Genomic DNA, 20,402 nt, shown 5'->3' with positions numbered 1-20,402 from the left:
AAATGAAATTAATTCGGTAGTTCTGGAGGACAACCACTCCACGATTTTCGAACTCTTCTCCCCCCCCCCCCAACAAATGATGATTATATGCTGGATTTTTGAAAGATAATATAAAAAAATTCCGGAAACACATAATTTCGACTGTAACCTAACATAATCTATCACAACCTAAACTAACCTACCTAGCCTTGACAAACCCAAACAAAACTAAGCTAAACTGAGCTAAACTAAGCAAATCTATCCTAACCTGACCTAATGTAAGCTAACATAACATTATCAGGTAGGTTAGTTCAGTTTAGCTTAGTTTTGCTTGAATTAATTAAGGTTAGATTAGGTTAGTTTAGATTGTGATCGGTTATGTTAGGTTGCAGTCGAAATTATAAGTTTCCTAAATTGTTTCTATTATCGAAGTAAAATTGAATTCAAACGCAAACTTACTACGCACTTGGTCAGAAACTGAGGCTCGTTCAGAAATGACCTCTTGTAAATAATTATCTTATTCTAGCATAAAATATTTAATTATCCTGTAATTTAATCACTGTATAATTTTATTATCCTATGTTTAATTTGTACGTCAGAAAAAAAATGTTTCTTTTTTCTTAAGGGGACACTCAACTTAAAAATTGCAGAAAAAGTGTCATAGAAATGAAAAATTAAATTTCTACACGAATTTACGTGACAGAACTAAATCAATATGCAGAATTCTTCCCCTATTAATTGAGAAGTCACAGTCAAATGCACAAAGCCAAAAAATAAAAAATGATAATTAAAAGTGAGATTTCAATTAATGATTGATTAAAAATTGAAATATTGTTTATTTTGAAAAGTATTGGATATAATGAGCTGATATTTTGTATGTTACTTTCCATGTGTATATTAAACCTTTTCTCCAAATTTGAAAAAGATTGGTCAAATAGGAAAAAAGTTCTAAAATATAGTTGAGTGTCCCCTTAACTTCTATAATAAATCATCTATCTTTTATTAATTAGGTAATCTTTTAGTACTTTGACTTTTATTGTAATTTTAAATTTAATACTAATTCTAATTATTGTATTCTTAATATTGTAGTTGTAATCCCCTGGTAGAGGGGAAGAGAAGGCCTGATGGTCTTATCTCTACCAGGTTAAATAAATATATGTACTACTATATATACTAATATCTTTCGAAAATCCAGCATATAATCATCGTTTGTGAAAAAAAAGTTCGAAAATCATGAAGTGGTCGCCCTCCAGAATTTCCATAAATTTGTTTCCAAAACAATTCACGGGAGAATAGGCAAGACTGCAAAATTAATTAAAACAAATCGAAACAAAACAATTAATCAGTCTGTAGCTTATTTACTCGCATTGGACGAAAACACTGGTAGAAATACAAAGCTTAGTTAGGTATTTTCATGCGAGAAGTTGATGAGGATTTTTCTATATCTGAATACTTATTTTTTTTTTAACTTACTACTTGTCCGAAATCATCTCATGTCCCATAAAGGGTCCATTTATCCTAGATCACATCTTCATTTCAATTTTAATTCATAAATTCTCTTCTAGTGTCTGTTAAAAGTAAAATCTAACAAAGTTTACAATAATCAGAAACAACAAAATATAACATTTGTATTGTTTTAAAATCACTGTTGCTCATCTATGAAAAACTATTAATTACTATTATTTAATTTTACAGCATCCTGTTTACTTATAAATTATTCTATCATGTTTGAAACTCATGTCGATAAATTTCAGTCTGCATTTATTTCCGTTACGAAACCTTGTTTTATGTCTTCATGAGTTATAATTTACAAACAGCTGTTAGTTTTGAAGTACTTAAACAAGACCATCTTCACGACCTTCGAATGCGTCTTCCTAATTGTCCGATACAAATATGCCGAAACTAGCATTGAGAGCTAATATTTTTTGTTGTAAATAAAAGGATGTTGATCAATTGTAATTGGTAGATGCCACGACAGCGGTCAAAGCTATAAATAAATCGAGGCTTAGGCCTAACAGTACCTTCTTCATATTCTATTGAACAATCCAGCTTAGCACTGATATAGGAAGATTGGCATCTCCATAACATCATTAAATTTTAATGGAATATTTATTCATGTTTTAATGTGCGTTTTATAGTACCGCACAAATACTGTATATTTATAAAATCCAATTTACAAGTCTTTTTCGTAGTCACAATATTTATATAAAATCCAAATTAAGTGAAGTGGCTTAATTCAGAAAACAGACACAGATTTCCTAATAAAGGAAATTTATAGAATTAAGATTTTAAATCGCCTAGCTATTAGTCTACTAGCCATGTAAGTGAGTACTTGCTGAAGGAATTTGCTCACTATAGTCAGTTCTTGCTCATAGCTACAGCTCATGCATTTTGTCAAGACACTCCCCCATTCTTTCTACAGAGCTGCGCACGAGATCGGATGAGTCTACTTACGAATTATAGGGGAATGGGTTACTCTTTGCCTTCAACTCTGTAGACACACGCCCAACATTACCTTCTAATCCTGTCTTCTCTACAGAAACGTTGTTCTCGTACTGCACATCGCGAGTGTCTTGACAAAATGCATGAGTTGTATACACGTCGCTTCTCCTCCTACGACTGTAAGGATCTTGTGTAGCAGGGGTGAGTACACATGTCTTTCAGGGTTTAAACCAATGTCCCACCAAATATGCAATTAGAACTCATTCGTCTCGTGCGTGACAGAAAACTGAAACAACAATACAAGGAGAAGGATATTGTTACCTTTTACCAATCGCTTAATCGCCCCCGCTTCCCTCAGTTACGTAACTTTCCTACAAAGGTCATTTCAATATTTGGAAGCACATACATATGTGAATAGTTTTCTTCCAGAATGAATCTCAATAAAACTAAACAGACTTCCCGTTCGACACATAATCATCTCAAGACAATAATGAGACTTGCTAAAAGTATTTTCTTTTATCTGATGACGCGCATATTGACCTGTAGCTATTTGCTCTTCTGCCTACTTTTCAAATTCAACAATTAGGCCTACATCATTGTTACAAAAAACAGCGCCCTACTAAGGCAATATCAATTTAAATGTATTTCATTTGTAGCTAAAAATTTAATTTATAGCCGGAAACCTCTAAGGTGAAAAATATTTTTGATTTGTGCTCTAAATAAATTTGCTGTTTTAAGTAATAGTACGGTAGTTTATAAGAATTAACGTCTTAATTTAAAATAAGTTGTGTAATGACTATAGAAAGGTCAGTTTATGTTATCATCAATTTCATTATAACGTTTTATTGTTCAGAAGGGAAGTTACAACGATTTACTTCTATAGGCCTAACTATTGCACGAAAATCAAAAACTGTTTCCTTTGTTGTTGGTATATAGGCTACTTTTTTTTTCAGAAAATATTACGAGTTACATGGAAATATAAATATTAATGTTCTTAGTTCAAGCATTATGCAGTTATTTGTACGTAGTTTATACTGTCTGCATTTCACGAGACGATCACGAGTTCCCCCCCCTCCCCACTCTTATAACCTATCCCCGACACTGAACCAGCCAGCCATTGATTGAACCTTGTTTGTCCCAGCCGGCCAATGACATCACCCCCATCCATCTGCTCCTTCAAAGGACGCTGAGTTACTGGCTTACTCCCTCCTTTTACTCCGCAAGGATCATACTTCCCTCGCAGGGATCCCCTCGTGAAATTTGGACAGTAGTGATATTCACGTTATGTACTGTACAACCCTTCAATCCCCTTCGGGCTGGGCGTTGTCCTCTCCTACGTCAGATCAGGTACCTGCGGTAGCATTGCAGTGCTCGCGATTTCCTAGACGTGCACTGATGTCTGACAAGGCTGATCTACTTTAGGTTCTTACTGCTAGTTTTTCTGTTTATCGCGAATTTCTCCTAATTACGATATACAGAAAAATTGGTAATAATAATAATAATAATAATAATAATAATAATAATAATAATAATACTAATAATAATAAACTCACCAGCGTGAGACACCCTATGACGAGGGTGGACGTCTTAAGGGCGCAGGAGAAGCAGCAGCAATGAAAGCTGTCCAGCACGGGCAGACACCCGATCTTGTACGACATGGCTCAAGAGTCACCATGGGAACTATGAACATAAAGCACGAAGAAGAGGTTTAAAAAATTAGCTTTGTAAGATTATTGAAAAGAGTCAACATTGATTTTAAATATCAGTTTATTTGTAGATAATGCTAAAAGCTTTTTTATTTGTGCAATGGCAGGACCCTTAACTTACCATTATTTGCCCCGATTCTACGAGCATGGCTTATAGATATCGCTAGTGCCGAAAAGCATAGACCATCTAGTTCGACAGAGACTATCTAGAGTGTACTACAGGCGGTGGGTCTACACTCGTAATGAATGATGGTGGGTGGTGGTGGTGGTGGTGGTGGTGATGATGGAAAATTGTCGGAATGTCGCAGGCGAACCGGAGTATCTAAAGAAAACTGCTGTGTTGCCTGGATCACAGGCTTGCCCAACATAACTTATACAGGGCTTTCATTTGAGGCGTTCAGAGTAAAAGTGGTGTAAGTCAAAAATGGGAAATGAGGTTTAAAGTAAAAATTCTGTAAAATACAGTGCAAAGTAGTAATTAATATGTCCTTCTTGCTATCCACTGACTACTAATAGTTTAAATAAATTGAGCATTAATTGCTACTTTGCGCTGTATTTTACAGAATGTTTATTTGAACCCTCATTACCCATTTTTTGACTTCACCACTTCTGCTCTGAACGGCTCATTTCAAAACTCCTCAGTCTAAAGAACCAATTATTTAAATTGAATTAAATTTAAACAAAAAACCCGTCAATTTAGATATTGAAACCAGGCTTAACTGCATTTTAGATTTCACCTCCCATCCTCCAGCCACCCCCACTTTGAAATTTCAAATGGCACCCCTACATTTTTATACTTAAATATGAAAGAGTATTAAATTGTTTATACACCTCATTCGTTTTCACATCTTTTGTTTTCGATCGTCGCCTGGCAACGTGTATTTTTGTTATTATCAGTAGATTGTAAGATGAAAACACAGCTTATTTTGTGTAATTTCCTAAATTTAATCAATAAGGATGATTTTTGTTCTCTCTTGAAGAGTATACACCATTTTAAAATAATTTAATACACTAACACAACTATTACATGAAATGCTCAATAAATTTTTGTAGCTTATTTCTCTTCAGCTCTAATCGATAATAACAAAAATCGAGGTTGCCAGGCGACGATAGAAAACAAAACATGCGAAAGCAAATGAATGAGGTGTATAAACAATTCAATGCTCTTTCATGTTTTAGTATGAAGATATAGGGGTGTCATTGAAATTTCAAATTGGGGGAGTAATTGATATACCGTCGTTAAATAACCAACTAAAAATTAAATAAATTATTCAGGCACCACATAATAATTTTTAGTCGCCATGGTTACATGCTGCTCGGAATTTGTTTACCCCTAATTTTTATAATATGTAAAACACATTAAGATACTTTAGATTTGATTATACCTTATTTTATTTCAAGGAGTTCAGTTCGGTGTTCAAAGGAGCCACCGAACTGCACTCCTTGAAATAAAATAAGGTATAAACGTTGGAATTAACAAATAAATATCAGAATAAACTTACAATAAAACAAATTATTAGTGCATGCTTTAGGAGTCCCTACACATTATGGTGAATGACTGTAAACATTTTAAATGATTCAAATGAAAAGTTATCCTTTTTTTCTGATAAAACACATGTTCTTGTTTTTTAATGAAGTGCTGGCTACCAAATTCTTCTGATCTCCAAGAGCCTAGTTTTGTTTTGTTTTCGAATGTCCACTAAACAGCAGACCTGAACTGTGTAATAGAGTCGGATGCTGTCGATGAATTTTTATCCGCTCCACCCATCCTTTTATAACACAGAATTCCTGCACGGAAATATCATATGTAGTTCGGTACATCACAATAATTATAACATAGTATTAAACTTTAATCTCGATATATTTATATAAAACACAAAAAACCTGACTTATAGAGCAAAATATCGTATAAGCTCTAAGTCGTTATTCGGCAAGTCGCTATGAAGTAACAGCATGTCTGGCTGTGAAACGAATGGGACCGGGTTCACGTCCTGCTTGGGGTTTTAACCGATGTTTCCTCCTTCAACCAATTGAAGCAGAATTGCTGGGTAACTTTCATCGTTGCCTTTCGGACTCATTTCGCTTCATTAAAAATTCAACTTCATATATCATCTTTGAACTGAGGATGCAGCAGGATGTGGTACCGTGACTTGCATACAAATGGCATTAATCTGAGGAGGCTACAGAATTCTCAGGGGGGACGGAGAACGTAAAATGCTTCGAACCGCAAAATTTCTAACTTTTCTTATACACTTATGTTCATAATTTTTCAGCTTTGAGCATACAACAGTTAAGTTGATTTCAATCGGTCTTGAATTATCCAAGGAATTCATTTCTTTATTGGTCGCTTAACCTCTCCTATTAGGGTCCATTCACAAGTGATACTTCAATGCGATTATGTCATGCACCAAAGGAAAGAAAAATCATTAGAGATCATAATACGTGATCATGAAAGCTCTGAGTTTGCAACCTTTCGCGTTAGCTCCTGTTATTGCTAATGTTTTTGTTTATGCAAATCATTGTAAATGGATCCATTAATTAACATGATCACAGGGTTTTGTGTTCGCGTTGCGTTTACTTCTCATTGTAAATGGGCCCTTATAGGTCTTATATGGCAATGCCTGTAGGAAAGGGGACGATTCTGTGGACACACACACACTAGACATCGACACATTTGTGGATCTCCCTTATCCTTGGTTAAAGAGCATAGGAGCCTCCACTGAAACACACACACATGGCAGAACATTAACAAGATATATCCATTCATGTTCGAGGCGGGATTCGAACTCACGAATCTTCTGACAGCACCGCCCAAAGGAAGCGCGCTAGCGTAGTCACCCGGCCGGGCTTCAAGAAATCTGAGTCTTAAAAATAATGCCACATGAATTGAATTTTAAACAAGTGATACGTCATGCAAGAAAGGAAAGAAAAAGCATGGCGATCATAATACGTGATAGACCGAGGAATTAGTGTGTAACCCGAACGCGTATGATTAAACGCAAACAGTTGTTGACGATGATATAAAAAGAGAAAGAAATTATCTTAATTTGAACATGATGTTACTGAAATTGAATCTAGACTGTTACATGCAACACCATATTGATCTCAGACAGAATAGGCCTCGGTCTTCAAAGAGCTCTGTACTTTTTACTGAAGAAAGATTAGGAATGGAATGTGTATTCTTGTATCCTTGCAAGGATTCAGAAAATTGAGGTCCAGAATAAAAGAACAGCCCAAGTCGCCTCTTTTGCGAACTTGAGATTTCTTCAGACGTTAGCTCTGGTAGGGCAGAATGACCTTCCACCGACAAGAAATAGGCCTAGCCCAAGTCCATGTCTTTATACATGCTTGGCTAACGAGAAAGACAGGCTACGTCGCGACGTCACATTCTTAGTCATAACAAGGCCAACATTGAACAAGTTTATATCACAGTATAGGCACCGTGCAAGGGTCTGGAAATCGTACTGGTGGCGCCGCGCAGTGTCTCAATTCCTAATTAACTACAGGCTAGCATTGATTCACTAATTATGTGTGATATAGAAATTACATGCGGCTTTCTGCCGATAAAAAGTTGTAATATTAATAAGAATAGGTTCGTTCATTCATAGTGTTCTGACCAAGGACAGGTCTTTCACTGCAAACCCAGTATTCTCCAGTTTTTACGTATTTAATAGACGCAGTGGAAAGTTCAGTACTTTTAGAGGAGTGTAAAAATGTAACTACAGAGTTCCTGAAATATCAGTGTAGTTGTTTGGCATTTAAATCAGATTTCAGACCACTGAATGAGGCGGAATAGTCATATTACGAAAACATTGATATACTTACATTTGATGTCATGACGTGTGTAATATTTATATGTGTATAGTGTCTCTATAAATTACGTATTTTAATGTGATTTAATTCTAGAAGTAGTCTTTTTTATGTTATGTTTTATTTAACGAGTAGTTTCTACTTCTTCAGCTGTTAATCTGTTATCATGCAGATACGGTAAAGCAACAACAATGATCCCTTTATCGGAGAGGTTTGTTTTTATTCCGGGAAAACCTGACTTCATCACCACCTTCTAATAGAGTAAATAATCCGCAATCAGCTGTTATGAATGAGTCACTCGATCTGCCACCGTAGTATTTAGATTTGAAGGCCACCATTTGATCCACGTTACGTGGCGTTTCACTTTAACTTCAGTACAATCAGTTGTCACTCTGCATTTTGAGTAGTGTACTTTCTTTGCAATATTGCGGGCATTGTTTCCTGAATACTTTTTCTGCTAGGCCAAAACACAAAACTACAGTAACCAACAGCAATAAAGTGGTGGTAAAAATACATCATAATTATAGTTGTCCGATGAACTCCGAACATCACCCTCATAGCAGAATACGATAATTCAGTTTTCAATTTAATTTGAAAATATGAGTAGACGATTTTCTTCACAAATCTTACTGTATGATTGTGTTTCAATTGGCAGCAATTTTAACAAAATGTCACTCCCACTAAGTCTGGTAGTTCTGTCTCATCTCTTTTTGAAGAATAATCTTGCAAACTTTGCATTTCATTAAACATATCATCTGTTCCTGAACTCTTGCCATAACATTTCTTATGTGACTTCAGTTCGGGACGTAATGGAATAGACACTTGAGTAGACAATTCTCACAATTCAATTGTGAAAGAAAAACCAAAATCACTCAGAGTGGCTTCATTTACTTCTGCCTGTATGGCTGGGTATTTCATTTTTCGAAATAACACTTGTTGAGCATTCACCTTCCATAATACTTAAATTTTCATCTTTTCTTCTCCTTTTTGCGTCTCTTTCATACCTTTTCTAAACTAGTTGAGATGAGGCAACCTTTTTCTTTAATCTTTTGGAAAAATACTGGGAACAGTATGTTAGTTTTGGGAGTGTCCTGCTCTCTGTCCCAATAAAATGAATACCGCAAATTCTTATTGCGAGTGTTGGTTCCCAAGGTGAACCATTAGCACTTGAAGTCAAGAATTAAATATCGATATGAATACGTTTAAAAATAAATATATATTATTCTTTCTAATATACATTATATATATATATATATATATGTGTGTGTGTGTAAAGAACTCGGCAATTATGTACTATGGTTTTTTTTTTTACTTTTAAATATAATAGCATATACAGCATTGGAATTGAAATTACAAATTCCCGTCGTTGTTAACTTAATGATTATTTATAAACATAATATAACATATACATTCTATTTTTTACATTGAAATATAATAATACTATGATTATTTACAAGCAGTGTAGCCTACTTAGTTTCGTCTGCGCTTGGATCCACAATTAACGTCGTTCCGCTTCAGTTTTCTGTTTTGGAAATGAATATTCCTATAAGAATTACTGCACCCAAGAACACAGTAATTTGTGTTACCTTTCCGCTTTTTAGGATTATCCATATTTCTAATCATTTAACCTGAGACGTTAAAGTACATTCATACGCTTCAAGCATAACTCTATCGCTGCTGTCCTGCAGTTAGTAACAACAGTCGCCATCAGAGGAGCTTGCACGGTGCCTATAGTATATACAGTCACGAAGCTTGAGTTGTGAGGTTACTACGAACAATAGACTGTGCCGGTACTATTTAGCATTGTCTGTAATGAGGCGATAGCAGCGATCCTAGTGGTTAGTAACTATCTATGGATGCATATTTACTACGTATTGAGCTTCGTGACTGCATATACTAGACTGTGTTTATGTAAAGTATAAAGTCCACACCTGTGGAGTAACGGTCAGCGCGTCTGGCCGCGAAACCAGGTGGCCCGGGTTCGAATCCCGGTCGGGGCAAGTTACCTGGTTGAGGTTTATTCCGGGGGTTTCCCTCAACCCAATACGAGCAAATGCTGGGTAACTTTCGGTGCTGGACCCCGGACTCATTTCACCGGCATTATCACCTTCATATCATTCAGACGCTAAATAACCTAGATGTTGATACAGCGTCGTAAAATAACCCAATAAAAATATAGTATAAATGCACTTTTAACGTGATTTTAATATAGCAATTCCTTTGTTTTTTTAGAACTTTGAACATGTCTTTATATTAGACGATTGTCTAGATGGCCATGACTGGACCATGATAATCATGTCTCTCCGATTCGTGCCGAAGCCTGTCTTTTTTCGTTAGCCACCCGGATGTATATGACGTCTTCTTCCTTCATTCCCATGTAATAGTATCCCAAGTCGATCACTTCGGTCATTGTTTTGTTATAGGCAGTGCCAACTTGTGATCGTGTGCTGCTGCAAAGTCACTAGGTTGACAAATATGGAAAATGAAGGACGATCTCCAGCTGAACGAAATTTCGAATGAATCTGATAGTGAAATTCGTTTGAAAGAAAATGCTAAGCCTGCAGAATGGAGCCAAATACGCGTAAGATAATGGAAAACTGTTTCAAGGAGCAAAACTATATTCAACAACATCCGCCAAGAAGCATACAGGAAGTAAGTCAAAGGTATCTGAAAGGACAAATTACCCATAAAACGAATATCTTGAGAATCCTTTATTACATGAATTACTATACCAGTACACATAAACAGTAATGATTTAAACAATGCATGTGTTAACAAATGAAAAAAAGCCAAAACAGAAGGTTTGAGTAAAGAGCAGCATGCAGCTTTGAATTTCTTTTCCCCTACAATAATTTTAACTATATTTTTGCCCGTTCAAAATCTTTTGTTTGTGGAGAATGTGGCAAGTCGGATACCAAAATTTTGGTTGAAAAGAGCAGAGATCTTGACATCTTGAAAAGTGGAAAAATTTTTCCACCAACGAAAGACAGAAACTACTAGGTTTACTAGAACATTTTTATGGTGTTTATGAATTTCCTTATTAATTGACATTTAGTTGTAGTGTAATTTACTATTTTTGTCTAAAACATTATTTATTTTGTGCAGACATTTTGTTTGTTTATAATTATTTGTTAATTTAGTATATTTATAATGAAGGAAAGTATAATTCAGTATAGCAAAGAGCTAAATTAAACAACTCGTCAAATTAATCTTTTAAATAAGCCTTAATTATTCTGTATACAAGCAAACAAACATTAAAACTTGATGCTATATGCAGTTTGACTATGTAAAATTATAACCTAAAACTTGTTAATGAAATGTAACCCAGAAATGAATAATTCAAATAAAATCTTATCCTGTAAAATTTGGTTTTCTAGGCTTGGACTGTTCTTTCATTTGGAATGTCAATTATTAGGCACTTGTCTCTTTAAGGGATTTGTCGTCCTAATAAAGGGACTTCGTTAACTTTGAAGATAAAATCGTAAGAAGCACATGTCCTAGTCCGGTAAAAGAAGAGAGGACAGCCATCGCTAAACACAGTTCGCAGTTGTAGGGTCGGGCTATACCTTAACTCATCTCTCACCCTCTGCTTCGTTCTTCCACCGTTGGTGGAATTAGTGATAGCGAAGTGGTATTGTGGCGAGATGAGAGCGGGAATTCACCATATTACCTGACATTTGTCTTATGGTTGTCAGAAAAACCTAATCAGGTAATATGTCGAGTCTACTCGAATGTCATTCGCACAGCGCGGGGTTCGGATCCCTTCTTTTGCGACCAATGAGACGTCCCTACGCCCCTCCCTGTCCTTTTCGACAACTCTACTCTGTTGCTATTCTGTCGTACTTCGTCCTCGCTTATGTGGTAGCTATAGGGAGGATCACGTAAGAGTAGTTCCTAAACAGCTAATAATATCAGATACCACCAAAGAGGGTAAAGTCATAATGCCATGTACTGAAATAATAATAATAATAATAATAATAATAATAATAATAATGTATTGCTTATTTACTTATTTAACATATCTCATCTTTATGTTGGGGAGGTGTTTTCTAAATGGTTCAGTAATTTGGGAAAGAGTATATTTTCTTCCTGGACCTCTCGCACATTATGTTGGTATTTAGTAGATTAGTATGATCTAATATTAAAACGTATTTTGTCTGACAACATGAAATTCATTGCTTTGACTAAACAGTTTACGATTCACAAGATTTAACCTAAAAATGAATTTTTTTTATCACGTGAAATGATTAGTGCGAATTCCGAAAACAGAATACTTTGAAATGTATTACCCTACTTCAAATACAATTATATCTTTGTCCCCTTTGCTGTGGAGACCTTCGGCCCTTGGAATCATGACGCTAAAATTTTGGTATCTCAAATCGGCCAATTTTTTTTATCGTCGTTGCACTACTTATTTGCGACAACGCTTAAGTATTGCTATTCAACGCGGAAATGCAATGAGCGTTTAGGTACTCTTCCCAAATCCAGCCCTTTGGATGAACTCTTTCTCCTGTAAAATTTATTAAGTATTCCGTATGTAAATATCCTAAGTCGCCACTATGACATTTCCTTTCTTGGACATTTTAATAAAAAGTTGAACACTAAATATATTTCTGTCCATTAGCCATGTGTATGTTTCATACCAAATAAGTAAGTAAGTTATATATTTAATTACACTTGCCTGAATATGATGTTGAATTGGAATCACAACGCAACATAACTGAATTATGTATTGATATTAACATTAATGCCGGTATTACTAATTAATTACTGTATTAATTAGAAATTTCACAAAGTTAGTTATACTTCCATTCATCAGTGTCCTTTACTGCAAACCAGAATTATTGCTGCGAACATAACAGAAAATAACTGCCAGTTGCCATAAGCTACAATTTATTAATAAACTTAAATCCATTCTACTTTTAATTCTCCTATAAATAGGACGAGGTACCCGTTTATTTGCCTAGAACAAAAGACAATGAAAAAAAAAAACAAGAAAGCCTGCGAGCTTCCCACGGTTTTGTCGTTCAAGTACACGGGATAACGGTTCCCACAGTTCAAACTTTCGCCGGATCATTTTACCGCTGCCGCTGGAAATGTCTTTAAAATAAATAAAACAAAAATCAACATTCGGTTTGTTTTATGTTGTATAGCTTCGGGTACAGATACGAAGCGTGACTACATACTCTCGAAAATATATTTGACGTCGATGATGTGAGAACAGGTTGTTCCAACCTCATGAGTGCCACGGACCTCTTGAAGCTCACACAGTATTTCATTTTGGCGGATTCCCAAAATGTTTTGTGTAATTTAGACTGACTATTACACTTTTACTACTTCACACTACTTTTGACCAATAAAACGGTACGAAAGGACTTCTTTCAACAAATCATGGCTGCTCATCGCACAATTTTATCGCGTCCCTAGTATTTATTCAATTTTATCGCGTCCCTAGCATTTGTCTATTTCTATCATTACCCTATCATTTGTTTCTTTGTTTGCAAACATTTCAAACTGCACTGGTCTGGACGTCAAAAAACAGAAAATTACAAACCACTCCAGTCAATGCACAGCACTTTCAAATATGACTCGCATTGGCATTCAAGAACAAGAATTAATAAAGATCACTGGTCATAGCTATGCATCTTCCCTGAAACCCTATTTACAAATAAATGAAGAGCACCATTCGGAAATCCTGAATAAGTTAAGGGATACACCATGTACGAGTTCACTTATTTTACGCACACGTCCAATATAACATCAACTGAACCACCAACCACTAAAACATTCAAATTTGAAAATTGTACTTTCAATAATTATTCCTTTCAAAATTATTCATGTTTATTTTTTATTTCATCATCGTTAATTAAAACGTTTCTTGTTTATTTCATCATCCCTAATTAAAACTTTCCTAACACTCGTATATATTATTTAGGTTATGTTTGTTATAGCTTCTGCTATATGATATTATGGATAGTCACGTACCATAGATTGTTTAATACTAAGATTTATTGAAAATCATCTGTCAAGTGACGTTGATTACTGGGATCCGGATGATTGAAGTGGAATGCAAATATTTTAATAAAAATGAAACTGAATCAACAAAGCCTTCTTGACTAGTAACCGTCCACAGAGTTCAATGAAGATTCCATAGTTGGCACAACTGATAACAAGAAAACAGCTAATCATAACACACTACTGCCATCTAGTGTAATGTTGAGATGGTACAATAATGCATTTGAAGACAGTTGTATTTTCGTAAGTCAATTAATATTTTATTGTATTGGAGCGCTATGTTACTTCTAATCTTTATATACTTTCTTCTAATCGTGTAATAGTCAATTAAATCCCACTCGAGTTTTGATTTTCTCTAGATAAATCTGCTCGTGTTCCACTAGCAGATTTATCGATAAAATCAAAACCTCTAGTGAGATTACTGTTGATAATCTTGTTCTGCTCATTAAACATTTGAATCATATTGTGAATGCAACATACTTAATAAATTGACAGCGATATTAAATTTCAGTTTTTGGTTTTGAAAATAACCTGAAAGTAGGTAGGGGAGACTCGGCTAATTCCGCATATTAAGAAGTAAATCTATCATATTTTTATCAAAATGTTTATTGAAAAATATTATCAAGGTATGTAGACATGGACGAAACCTTTCATTACCAAATGGGATAAAGATATCTATTAAAATGCAGATATATTTGGTTGTACATTCATTACAGTTGAAAAAGAACAACCCGGGTAATTCCGCAACAGTGTGAATAAATCCGAAATAGGGCTTCGCTAATTCCGCAGTAGTAAATAATTATTAAATACATTATGAAAATAATATAAAAGAAACAATTTATGTGTAACAATGCTCACTTTCTTCACAACTGTGTAGGAAAACACGAAAAACAGCCAACTTTCGATGTTTCACTGTATTGCCGACAGAGGTGTCGACCAATATCCTTGGTTTTTTTTTTGTAGCACTGCAGAGGACATGCCTCCTGTTGACAGCCCCTCTAAACTTACGTTCACGCTATTGTAAAGCCGCAGTAAAATCACATATGCACTACTACGGAATTACCCGTACTGCGGAATTAGCCGAGTTTCACCTATATAGTTCAAAGTTATGTTACATGGCAGGCCTCCTTCTGTAGAGCGAACTTCGCCATACTTGACACATTTGAAGCGAATATAGCGCCTGTAATGCACGACACTATAATGTCTACCACAACGGTAACATTCTGTCACATAGTGGTAGAGTTTTATATATGGAAAGCTACTCGAACTGCTGCAAACAGAATGAGAGTGAAACAACAGAATTATTGTACTGTAGTAGCAGTCAATGAACTTGTAAAGAGAAAGCAGAATGCGAGGACGCCAGCTTGTGCTATGGGAATAATAAAATTCAAAGGAGTGAAAGAAGTTAACAAAGGTAATCGCACCATATAAGAATGTGTAACTTTAATAACTAGCCATCATGGAAACGTGACAACAATAGAAGAGCGTTTTCACTGGAATCTTAATTCCGCACTTAAGGAGAAGCGTGAGTATAACATATAAGGAAGTTTCTTGTCAGGCGAGTCTTGTTTCTGAAACGTTCTTCAACGAGTACCCAGTAGTGTGATCACGCTGGATTAAGTGAAAATTATGTAATAAATGTCTTAAATTAGTTCTTAAAAAGAGACATTTATTCCAGAATCCGTAAATTATCTATAGTAATCTCAGACCTCGAGTGACATTTATTAGGACTATTTCGTGAATAAAATAAAAATGTAAATAATATATTCCTAAATTCGCTCACAAAATTTTAATATATTGTATATTTATGAATACTTAACCTATTGAGACATTGTGAAGTCGAAATAGATGAAAAATGATCACTGCAATAAAGAAATTGAATGTTATTCAGTAATGCCAATTGAGATAAGCGAAATACAGGTTTAAAAACGTTAATTATATGTACTGCGCTTTCCTCTTGTTATTATAATAGAAATACGTTTTCATTATCTGTTGAAATCATAAGTTATTTTAAACATTTTATAGTATAATTACAAATAACCTGAATAATACAATACTTAAATGAACAATTGTTATGAAGAGTGTCATTTTTCTTTAGATACAATGGACATGGAATTAGAAGATGAAGACTAGATGTGGAAGTAGGATTTCACATTTTATTTAGTACAATGGAGTCATGCTCATAGATTTACGTGGAAACAGTTGGCGACACTGACTAAACAAAAGAACGACCGTGCGATAAATTGATAGTGATAAATCGAGCTGCACAAATTATCGTGATGCATGACTGTGATTGGTTGGAATTCAAAATTTTATTACACTTCATTGGTCGAAAATGGAATGACGTCATATAAACGAAAGTCAATTTCAAATTACTTTCGTACTTAATATAAAATTAGGGTTGCCAACTGTTTTTAAAGAAAATACGGGAAACTAAACGATCTACAATATTTCACATAGAAAATTGACAAATCATTGAATTCAGTTAGCGGTACTAAAAACAACTACTTTATTCTTCACTTAGGCCGTTCGACTTAAATTAAGATTATTTTGAGGCATTTTGCCTCGCGTAATAGTTGCAAACAAATGTACAAGTCTCCTACATGAGAAGCTGAAGTTGACTGTGATTTGTTATTTCCACTATAACTGAACGGTTTTCGCATTTCTTACAAAAACACTGTAGAATACACTGGTCTTTGAATATCCATCAATCACGCACAATGCACAATCTCTGAAAGTGAACTAATAATCTTTAGCCACAGAAAGCTGAGGTTTGACAGTTTCATAAACAACTAATGGACAAAGATGCAGGTGTCGAAACAGAAGTACCGGTATTCCAAAAAGTACCGTTACTTTGATCACTAACCCTCTTCCAATTGCAAACTTCCAACTATCTTCGGATGGTTATGTTGGCAAATGACAATATATCTCTAAATAAAATGCAATGCATGATACATCCTGTCATAGTTTGTGAAAGTCAAAGAAGAAATCGTATAAGGAGAGATTTGTACGTAATTGACTTAGGGGGGAGTTGGGTAGTATCGGACATCGGGTAATATCGGACAGTGAGTTTCTTTCATCTACCACACGATGATAGTAGCTGATTGACATGGTTACGTTTCTGTGATGTCGCATAGAGAAACGTAACCATGTCAGTCAGGTACTACCATATGGTGGTAGATGAAAGAAACTCACTGTCCGATATTACCCGATGTCCGATACTACCCGACTCTCCCCTACAGTATTATTGCTTTTAGCTTTCTAGAGCAAGAAGATACACACTTCAGCTTACACTCATGATTAATGACCTATCAGTCACAGCTTAAGAATTTACCGCATCAAATGATACACAGATTTTCTGCTGTACAGACTTCACAAGGCAGTTATGTTTTCTTCACTACACGATAATTTTTAATCAGTTCGAAGAATGTATTAAACCACAATTTCATTGCTTAATCGAATTTTAAAATTAATCTGTTAATCGGTTCTATTAATCGATTAAATCGATAGCTTTGATTTTTATGTATTAGTTTTCACTTATTTGCTTATACAGTATTTGTTGCACACAGATTTAAATGTGAATTGTTTTAATTATTTGAATTAGGTTCAGAATTTCTCAGTTACCCTTTCATCGTCTCACAATTTTATTACTTCATTTTGTTTTGTGTAAGTTTAATCCATATGTAGGGTTCCATTTATTGCAAGTAGTTTTATATACAGGAGTAAATGGAATCGCAGTTACAATAACAAACAGTTTTACTTAATTTTTTTTGCTTATGTTTACTTTTTACGTATTTGTTACCACTTAGCCCATTTGCAGATAGTTGCTGGGTATAGGTTTAGATATGAATTGCTTTAATTGAATTAAATTTAGAATTTGTCAGCAATCATTGTCTTACAATTGAAGGGTTCAGAGCCATAGTGGGCCAAGCGCCATTTATTAAAAACGGGAAAAGCAAGGGTTAAAGTTAGATGAATACCACAGTTTAATTAAGATTGACATATAATTTAGTTTCAATGTGCATGCTTTATATTATTTGTTGTATGCTTCATTGAATTACGATAGTAACTTAATTTTAATCCATGTTTCCTCCGTTTTCAATGTATGGCGCTTGGCCCACTATGGCTTTGGACCCTTCAATTTTACTATTTCATTTCGTTTTGGGCAAGTTTAATTTTAATTGTTATTTTCAATTATTTGCAGAGAGTTGGAGGATATTTGCAATGTGAATCGTCTGAACTGAATTAGGTTAAAAATGTCTTAGTAACCCCATAATCGCCTTACAACTTTACTACTTAACTTTGTTTAGCGAAATTCTAATTTTTAATGATTTATTTTCATTTATTTGTAGGTAGCTACTGGATACAGGTTTAAATGCGAATTGTCTCAATTAAGTGAAATTCGTAATTTTTTAAGTTACACTAGCATAATCTTACAATTGTATTATTTTCCACTTCATTCCATTTCGGGTATGTTTAATATGTATATTATGTATGTATTTGTATTAAGTTATAGTATATTTATCTATAATTTTAAAGTTATTTCGTCTCAGACTTTCAGTTGTGCTATTTCCCAATTCATTTTGTTTGCGTTGTAAGTTAAACTAGATGCCCCTGAGGCGTAGCATGCCTGTTTCTTTGCTTTTTAATCATGTATAAAAGCCGATCCACAGATCCGTGCTATTACAGACACGCAACTACCTCTATTGCCCATGACACTACTTCAGCAGCCAATTTTTTTAATAATCGACATATATAAAGTGTTTAACGATTTCCAAATACATTTTTTATTCCATTACTTCAACATTCGTAACCTTTGATATTCGCAAAATCTATTGTCAATCGGGATTTTGCCAAGTGAACTGAATTGATTGTCATCTTTTCAGTGACTTAGTATTATGCAGTTTCCGGCCTGGAGTGTACTAGATGAAGTAAGGTTGTCATTATGTTTTATAGTAATTTCGCAAACGTGTTCAGTAAACTAACAGATTAGTTTTAATAGAGTTGTAGCTAAGTGACGAATGTACAACATGAATCTATTTTACGGAAAAGAAATAGTGGCTATTATTTTATATAACAATTAATTTATAATTAAAATTCAGTGCTTTTTATTAGAAAAATGTAGGCCTATTATAATTTTAGGTCGTATAAAACAAACTACAAAGCCTTTGACTACTCTTATTCCACGAAATAGCAATATGCGTTACAAGAGCGGTATGTTGAAGTTTTCATGTTCGAGGAAAAGTTTGAAAAAGTGAAACGTAGTTGAGCTTTTTTAATTTCCGAGAATTGAAAGAAAATATACCGCTCGTGTATCGTACATTATTTTGTGCGAAGATAGTTTATTACATACTACCTGAAAGAGGAATTTCTAATTAGTTGCAATTAAATCTCCATCTTGGTTTCTGTTCAATGACGGCAAATTTGCAAAATAAAAATATCTATCTTCAAGATTGTTGCTTTAAAATGTTTTCTGTGTTTACTATACTCCAGCAGGCCGTGATATACGTCTGTCTTTTTTTCCCCCCAGTCTATAAATGCGAACTTAAAACAAACGGCTTCCTTAATGTTACATGCATCACGAACGCAGTAACTTTAGTGGAGTTGTAGAGTTTACTTAATTTTTGCAAATATTTAAAAACAATAATTAACAGTGCAATTTACGTGAAATTGCAGTGGTAAGTTTCCAATTTATAATTATTACTATATTGAACGTCTCTAAAAATAATATGTTAAAAGCCTAAAGCAGTAAAATCAATATGTCACTTAAGCGGTAAGAAGAGGGAAATTGTTGTGTGTGTTAGGTTGGGAATACTGAATGTGGAATTTTAGACTTACCGCGGATTGGTTTTGTGCGGAAACGAAGCAAATACGCACGATCTCGCACAAATGTTTATTTCACAATGTGTTGCAGGTATCATTTCCACATGTGTTTTGATGCTTTCCAACGAGTTCCTTCTGTTGTAAGTTGTGTGTCTATTAATTCAAATTAATTTTATCATTATTGTATCCTCGACTCGAAATTACAATCCATCCTTCTCATATACTGCCTTTCAGAATTGTCTGTAACTTTGCTAATTTTGCCAGACGCATGTCTGCAAGAAATATAATGTTCTTTACATCAAGTGTTACTGGAATGTAGATGATTATACAGAGGGTTGTTTCCGATCTCTGATAACGAATTTGAATGACGTCATGTGCGTCAGGAATCACACCGATAGCTGAATTGCGACGAGAAATGACAGACCAGTAGTGAGTGATTTCATAATCAGAATGCACGGTGTATCGCAGTAGCAATGCCCAAGAAAATCGAGCCTTTTTGGGAGGGGTGCATAACAACCCTTTCCGATGCCAAGTACAGTTACGTGAAATTAATAGGAAGGAGTTTGCAAAAATGTGGTTTCGTTATTTCCAAGAAAGGCATCTTGTGTGTAGTCGACCTGGTTGGCA

General features: G+C 34.6%; 1 protein-coding gene across 4 annotated transcripts in view; it reads right to left on the bottom strand.

The window, feature by feature from the left end:
* The window catches only part of LOC138697918 (uncharacterized), a 76,231-nt gene that overhangs the window by 35,853 nt on the left and 19,976 nt on the right, over positions 1 to 20,402 (bottom strand). For all 4 annotated transcript variants that reach the window (XM_069823517.1, XM_069823514.1, XM_069823515.1 and 1 more), the window contains exon 2: positions 3,975 to 4,101. In XM_069823517.1, coding sequence (XP_069679618.1) covers positions 3,975 to 4,079 — 105 coding nt within the window. In that variant the 5' untranslated portion in view covers positions 4,080 to 4,101. The remainder of the gene's footprint in view (positions 1 to 3,974; positions 4,102 to 20,402) is intronic.

This window comes from Periplaneta americana, chromosome 4 (assembly GCF_040183065.1).
Source record: "Periplaneta americana isolate PAMFEO1 chromosome 4, P.americana_PAMFEO1_priV1, whole genome shotgun sequence".
In the NCBI taxonomy this organism is placed as follows: domain Eukaryota; kingdom Metazoa; phylum Arthropoda; class Insecta; order Blattodea; family Blattidae; genus Periplaneta; species Periplaneta americana.
This window is presented reverse-complemented; position numbering and strand designations above follow the sequence as displayed.